The 7949-nt window shown below is 45.4% G+C and overlaps 1 protein-coding gene across 5 annotated transcripts in view; it reads left to right on the top strand.

Annotated features, from left to right (window-relative positions):
• Nucleotides 1-1374: 1374 nt before the first annotated feature.
• The window catches only part of CCDC85A (coiled-coil domain containing 85A), a 71186-nt gene continuing 64611 nt past the window's right edge, over nt 1375-7949 (top strand). The window contains exons 1-2 of one of the 5 annotated variants that reach the window (XM_068153275.1): nt 1375-2075; nt 4691-5606. In XM_068153275.1, the coding sequence (XP_068009376.1) occupies nt 1857-2075; nt 4691-5606 (1135 nt within the window). In that variant the 5' untranslated portion in view covers nt 1375-1856. Of the gene's footprint in view, nt 2076-4690; nt 5643-7949 lie in introns of all 5 variants that reach the window. The other 4 variants (XM_068153271.1, XM_068153273.1, XM_068153274.1 and 1 more) reach the window with 4 other exon arrangements.

The raw sequence follows: 7949 nt of genomic DNA, 5'->3' as shown, positions 1-7949 counted from the left end.
AGGATTAGGAATAAGAGCAAAGAAATAGTGTTTGATGTAACCGTTCTTGTAGCAAATTTGAAATAGGACCAGAGCAGAAACCAAACCCCTTAGCTAGGTTGGTCCCGTGGCCTTAGTTGGTCTCAGAGCAGGCAGGCAAAGAGTGGCCTGAGGCAGCAAATTGCCAAGGGAACCAGCTGGGACAGTGACAATGGGATGGGCAGGGCACATCTTTTGCAGCTGCCTTCGACAGAGCCAATCTCGATTGTGGGGCTGCAACCTCTTGATCTGACAGTGCTGATATGAAGTACTTCAAGTGTTCCCATCAAGAATCAAAACTCTTTAATGCTAAGTAATGACAAAATTACAGAACTGGAGGCAGTGAGGGCCTGCTAAGTGAGGCAGCCTGCTCTGCCTGCAGGGGATTGTTCAGGAGAATGGGGTTATTGAAGAATGGGTATTCACCCAATTATTCACCAAACAATTGCTGTTCCTCCACTTCTGCTGCCCCTGAGATGTATTATACCACCTTTCTTCGTAAGCAGCAGGAATAGATCATCAAATTTCATTTTCAAATAATCTGCAAGGCAGATTTACGTAGAGTCTTTGTATCTTTGAGCAAATTGGAAACCCTAATGCTTCCTGCAACACTGCAATGGAATATTCTCAAGGAAGAAATATTAATATCCCAGTCTCAGTTCCTGCAGGGAGCTCATTTCATGGCGTGTGGCCTCCAGCTTCAGTGAAGTGCTGCATTAAGGAACCGCATCTAGTGCTGTCTGATAGCAGCTCTGGAAGGCTGGCTTCAGTATTCCCACTGTCAAAGAAAGCTGGTGAAGGCTGAGGCGGCGCCGGCTTTCGGTGATGTAATGCGACCCCTGACAGTGCGTCCACATCTCAGATGGAGATGACGTAGGTGTGCTTGTACCGTTATTTCTAAGTGTAAAGCTGCTCACTGAAGGGATGAGGACGTGGGGCTGGGGTCCGCCGTGGTGCTCCTCTCAGGTGAGGGGCCCCTCCCTCCCTCCGGGCTCCCTCGGAGCCCCCCCCAACGCCGACGGCGGCTAGCCGAGTCCCCTCCCGCCCGCGCTCGCCCCAGGGTCAGCCCCCGCCGTATTGTCGGGCAGAACCCGACAGGTGGCGCCCGCTAGCCGCGCGGGGACAGCGCCGCCCTCCTTCCCCCCTGCCGCTCCGCCCGCGCCGGGCCGCACGTGGCGCGCGCCCCGGTGAAAAGCCGCGAGCCGCCCCGCGCCCGCCAGTGGCGCCGGCAGCCCCCGCCTTGGTCATCCCCTGCGGCGGAGCCGGGACGCCGGCCGGCATCCCGGCACGACCCACCCACGCACCCTCCCTTCCTCCGCTATGGTGCGTTGGCTCGGTACTTCGCATCCTGCGCGCTCGGCGAGCCTGCAGCCCTCAGCCGAGGGGCGTCGGTTACCGTGAGAGGCACCTCTTCCAGCGGCGGGTAGCCCTGGCACGGCAGCAGGGAAGCGGCGCACGCTGCTGCCGCTGACCTGTTGAAAGAGCCCAGCTTCTTCTGGCTTTCCTTTGTCTTAGTATATTTTATTTATTTTTTTTTAATTTCCTTCTCGGCAGGGAAAGTTTGATCCCTAGACTGTGGCTTGGCTTCCTCCACACCCTTTCCTCCTCCTCTTCCTCCTTTTTTCCTGGATCCGCTGCCTGAGGCCAGAAGTGATTTTCCTCATAACCCCTTTCCTCGAGCCCAGCCTGCTGGAGCTGGGAACATTATTATCCTCCCGAAGGATCTGCCCGCGGGGCCCATTCCCCAGCCGAGGCTGTGGGGCGGCCCCCGGGGAAGGCTGTAGCCCTTTGGAGGGGTGTTGTTTCCGCGGGTGTCCCCGGGCTGCCGGGCCGCTACCATGTCGAAAGTGGCGGCGGAAAGTTGCGGGGCAGCGCCAGCTGATGACTTGTCCAAGGTGTCGGACGAGGAGCTGCTGAAGTGGAGCAAGGAGGAGCTGATCCGCAGCCTCCGCCGCGCCGAGGCCGAGAAGATGAGCGCGATGCTGGATCATAGCAACCTCATCCGGGAGGTCAACCGCCGCCTCCAGCTCCACCTTGGCGAGATCCGCGGCTTGAAGGTAGCGGGGTGGGCAGGGTGGGAGCCCTGAAGTTTCTGCCGTGTCTCCGCGTCCCCAGCGCGTCCCGCTGGGAGCTATTTCATCAGGTGGATGGTCTGGGAGGAGCCGTTGCCGCGAATCGCATGAAAAGCGAACACCGACTGCAGTAAATAGCGTTTGATCCCAGTGTCCAGTAAAGAGATGGCCAACTATACGACAGGCTGTGGTATTATCTACCTCAGCATGCTTCGGGTTGATAAAACGCTTAAGCCTTGTCACTTTTGTGTTATACTTCATTGTTTTGCAGTAAGGTTAAATGAACCTTGCTGAAATGCATGTGAAAAATTAGTGTGCAGATCTGTAGGCATGCAGAAGGTTTTGGGTAGATTATGCAGGTTTCTGTCACTGTTTTAAGATGACTTACTCATCTGTCCGGCAGTCTGGAGAGACTGACAACACTGGAGAGAGTGGTCATGGTCAGAATGCAGTGTGTGGCAGGAGATGGTAAACCCATGGGCTCAGTTTTGGGATGATCAGAGCCGATCTTTAGTTTGTTACCCAAAAATGACATCTGATAATGCATCTCAGACCAAACCATTTTTTGGATAGTATACATCTGCAGTCTACGGTCAGGACACACCAAGTCTGTAATGACTTAGCCTTTCTTAAGTGAACTTAATTGAAGCTTACTCTCTGATGTTTCCTTCCCAGTTCTGAGGACTGGGAAGATAGTGTGACTGCAGATAACTACCCTGATGTAGCATGTACATCTTATCTTAAAGTAGGCATCTCCACAACACATTTTCTGTCTTGGGACATTGGGAATGGACACTGTTTATAGGAAATGCCTTTGGTGAGGTGAGGTTGGAGGAAAGGAGAGACAGATGCGGCATAGGCCTTTGAATTATTACTGGAGAGTACATTAGAAGAGAGTTCTTCCCTTGTAGAATGGTTTAAACCAACTAAATTACTGAGAAAATGTCTTTGATAATAGTGTGGCATAGAATAAATAGCATATCAGGGAAGACTCTTCCTGTCTCCCAAGTTTTCCTGATGTTAAAAGTATCAGTGTGTGTCTCCCCTTGCTCTTTGACTGTATTTAATGTCTGGGGGTAAAAAAGGCTTATCCATGATAGGAGTTTAGTAAAAATAAAGTGTTTTAAATGTAAGTTAAATTACAGTAGTGTATTTCTCCCAGTTCTGTGCAGAGGTCTTGCAACATCAGACAGATTTACGAGTCTTCCAGATAAGTAATAAAACACACCAAAATGTGTAGGAAGGAATGATAAATTCCTCCCTCAATTCTGAACTCCTTAAGTGATGATTAACTTCCACCTTTTGTTTAGATGCCTCAGCTGGAACTTTAAAAAGGAATTTGGGAGAAGGAGGTTTTGAGTCCTACATTCTTATCTGGCCACCTTCCTCCTTTGTCCTGTGTGGAATACCTGATCCATCAGTAAGAATGACTAGCTGTGCCTGGTTTTGGTGGATGGGTTCCTCCTGCTCCTGTCTCTGTGGGCTTCCACAGCTTTTTTTATTCCACCATGAAGTCATTGTAAATCTCTCTCACCAGCTCAGATTTTTAAGGATACCTTGTAGCCTCATTGAGATTTTTTTTCTTTTGTCAAATATGAGTTGAAATTGGTCAAGCTCAAAGTCATTGTGAGGCAGAGATCAGACAAACACCTGCACGCGCACAAATATCCTGTGGAGTTACAAAAGGTTCCTTTTCTTAAGGAGCAGTGCTGTAATGGCCTTTCCATCAGGCTAAACGTTTAACAGTTGTGGCTAATCTCTACTTCTAATATCACACATAAAAAGGAATGAATATTTAGATGGAAGAAAGATAAATGTGGTCACAAACCAGTTTCTTATAAGTAGGAGGATAAAATACTGGAAATGTTTTCTTTAGCGTGTTGTTGTGCTACAGTAATAGCTTTAATGTTTTGCTTTAGAGCATTTGCTTCAGTCTGCTACTCACTTAGAGAATGACATGGAATCGTACTTCATTTGGTTAGAAGTACAAAAATCTATTAAAGAAGTTTATTTGATTTTAGAGGGGTTGAAGCAATTCTGATGCAGTGATGACTGACGAGGTTCTTTTATGCATATCTGAAACAAAAAAAAAAGCATTTTAATATCTCTAAAATGTTCATTTTTGTATCTGAATATGCTTTAGGGAATAGAGGGTATAAATGTTAATAATTAACTATTTTAATGAGGTTCCAGTTTCTGCTGTACCTTGTAGTTTTATGCAGCAGGAACTCACAGGTGAATATTTCTCAAGGGAGTGAGATCATCGTGACAGAGTTTATGACCTTTACCCAGTTTGGGAGCTAAGTTATTCTGGTATTTAGGATACTTAGTATTAATTAAGCACCTGAAACTTTTGTCCTGTATCAGAAATTTGTCCTCTAGCCCTCCAAGATTAGCTCTACATTATAGTCTCTTTTTACTGGACAGCAGCTTTGTCTGAAGCATGATACTGTTATAATATGCACAGTCTACACTGGAGTCTCACTGGAGGGTTTAGGTGATGGGTTCGTATCAGTGCTGTTCACTGGCTTGTATAAGGGTAATAGTATAATGTTAATTCTTTTAGACACTTTTCTGTTATAATTATCTTTCTTTTAAAGGATATCAACCAAAAGCTTCAAGAAGATAACCAAGAACTGAGAGACCTTTGCTGTTTTCTGGATGACGACAGGCAGAAAGGCAAGAAGGTGTCCCGTGAATGGCAGAGACTGGGCAGATACAGTGCTAGTGTTATGCACAAAGAGGTTGCCTTATACTTACAGAAGCTGAAAGAGCTGGAGGTGAAACAAGAAGAAGTGGTTAAAGAAAACCTGGAGCTCAAGGAATTGTGTGTGTTGCTAGATGAGGAGAAAAGTGGTGGGGCAGGCAGCCGGAGCTCTATTGACAGCCAAATCAGCCTGTGCCAGTTAACCACCACCAGTACTTACATAAGAGATGTTGGCGATGGAAGTAGCACTTCTAGCACAGGAAGTACAGACAGTCCAGACCATCATAAGCACCATCCAAGTACTAGTCCAGAACATCTTCAAAAACCTCGGGGTGAAGGGAGCCCTGAGCATCAGAAACACAGGAGTATCAGCCCCGAGCACCTGCAGAAGCCTCGGAGTTCTGGCAGTCCTGATCACCATCTGAAAGGACCAAGTCTGGAACATCACAAAACCATTGTCAAAGCACCTGAACAGCAGAAGCACAGCAGCAGCAGTCCAGAAACTATCCCAAAGCATGTTTTGAGTAGTAGCCCTGAACACTTTCAAAAGCAGAGGCCTGGCAGTAGCCCTGAGCATCAAAAGCACTGCAGTGGCAGCCCAGATCATCTTCAAAAGCACACACCGAGTGGAAGTACAGAACATCTCCACAAAGTGAGGGGTACAAGCCCTGAGCATCTTAAACAGCACTATGGAGGGAGCCCAGAGCATCTCAAACATCTTAGTGGAGGCAGCAGAGAAGGTACCCTCAGGAGACAAGTAACAGATGACCTATCACCTCACCACAGGAGTATATACAATGGAATGAATGGTGGGTCAATACTTCAGTGAAAACTCACTTTGAAAGGTAGTTTCAGTGCTATTTCAGCTGTTACTGGAAAAAGAATAATGTTTTATGTGAAATGAGAGGTTAGTATTAGTATCATAGCTGAACACCTATTTCTCAGACCTTGGCACCTAGGTTTGAAGTTAAGCTCCGAAGAAAGTGAGGATTTTGCCATAGTGAATTGTCTTGGATGGAGTTGATGTGTTTCCATTTTATAATCAGCTGTGAGAAGTTGCATTGACATAGATGGAGCTGGCCATTTGTTGTTGGATCTGCTTTTGAGATGGAGGAGACAGTGAGCTCAGCGCTGAGTGCTGTCCTCACCATTTACCTCATCATTCTCTCACACTGGTCCATTTACCTGTTGCGATTAACTTGCAGAAAGCCTTCAGTTAATTTAACATGCTCAGTAGGGGTAAGTCCAGATTGCTTTCGGTGAAATGTGTGTATTTGACAGGGCTGGTGCATCCCAGGGTGGTGAGTGCAGAGGCTTCTCTTCTTAATGATTTAAAAGTGATTGTTCAGGTGAGCGTATGACAGCTACGTGAAGATGTGTCATACACAAGTTATACAAGTTGGTTTAAAAGGCTTCCATTAAATCCCGTATTTCTTTCTCTCTTCCATACTTTCTGTAAGTAGCATGCAGCATGGAATCCAGCTTCCTGAAGTGGCTTTCTTGCTTGCACTCAGGATGTTCATCAGTCCAGTATCTGGTTATGTAGAAAGGTGATCCAAGGTTTTAAGAATTTATCTTTATAACTCACATGGACACAAAGATAGCATTTCTTCTTCACCCAACATAGTGGGCTTTCTGACATCTCTTTTTTGTGTCCAAATAGTCTTGTTAAGTACTCAGCCGTGTTACTCACAGTGCAGTGAAAGCTGCTGTTGCTTTAAACTAAGTTGACTGGTGTCCTTTGTGCAGATTATTTCAGCTATCTACAATTTTAACTCAAGCCACAAGATGCTGGAGAGTCCATCTGGTGATTTAGAACTCTGTTTACTGACTTTAATCTGAGCTTTGACTGTTCTATGCTTTATATAATCACTTTTTCAGAGGACTTCTCTCACCAGTAAGTTGTCAAGCCTCTCTTCCATATTTGCATAATTTGATGCAAGCATGAGGTTGAATTCTGACATCTTGACAGCTTTAAAACTCCTGACAGCTTTGCTCTGAGGAAGAGGTCTTAAACTTCAGGAACATACTTGGTCTTAATTTGCCTGTTCTGTGCATACCTGAGATGGGGAACTGTGAATTGAGCTGTAATGAAAATCCTGATCTTTTGAGACTTGTTGTAAGCAATGTTGAAACTGAAAACAGGAGTTAGAAAATGGTGTGGAAACCTGGCTCTGAACTTCAATGAGCAGTACAAAAGGAGGCTGTTTTTGGGTATTATCCTAAAATCATGTAGTAAGTATATGATGTCATGCTGATGGAACCTAGCTTTCAGATTTAGGAGTATGTCTAGCTATGCACATCTGGGTGATTGTTTTGTAATTTTATTGCAGTACTTGTGGATTGAACAGCAGAAATTGAAGTCTTTGTGATCCTCAGTGATGAATATCTAAGGTTAACATCTTTCAACTCTTTTGTAAATGAAGGAATAAAAGTAATGTATCAATTGGGTGATCAGAATTTACCACACTTGGTACATGTCTGTCCTATCTACTGTGGTCTTAACTGGACTCTTAGGTCTGAGAGGAAAAGGAATCCCTCTGCATGTCAAAACTCATTCTGAAAAGAACTCTGCTGTTAACCTGTAATTGCTGTTCTGAATTGGAAAGCATGTCTGTGAACAGCCAAGCTGTTCCTGATGAAACAGAAGCTTCCATATGCTGCTAAGTGCTTCCATTTACCTGAAGTTCTGGGCTTGTGATGACTTGTGTGACCACAGGAAAGAAATGTATTTATTCAGTGTACAGTTATCATAGCAGAACTTTGTCTGTAAAGACATGGGGAATGGAGGCAGAACACTTCCAGGTTTCTGACAAACTCTTAAGCTAAAGTTAAAGCAGTTGCAATACAATGTTACAATGCTCATGTAAATATACTGTGTATCTGTAGTCTGCTCTACAGGCCATAGTGTCTGCATCAATCATTGGGCTTCACGCAAATTTTAAGCTGTCATGAGGTATGTGGGAAGTTGCTTCACTCTGAAGCTGTCTTTGGGCCATAGGCACAGCTGAAGGAATAAAGGATAAGGAGATCACATTTCCTTTCATAGTTTTTCTCATGTTCTATGCTCAAAGGTTCATTCTTGATAGTTTTTTCTTGTATGACATGTCAGCTTCCACTTATAGGATTTATAAAGCTTAAAGAAAATCCTC

This window comes from Melanerpes formicivorus, unplaced genomic scaffold (genome assembly GCF_026170545.1).
Source record: "Melanerpes formicivorus ecotype bairdi unplaced genomic scaffold, bMelFor1.0.p_v2 SCAF_25, whole genome shotgun sequence".
NCBI lineage: Eukaryota > Metazoa > Chordata > Aves > Piciformes > Picidae > Melanerpes > Melanerpes formicivorus.
This window is presented reverse-complemented; position numbering and strand designations above follow the sequence as displayed.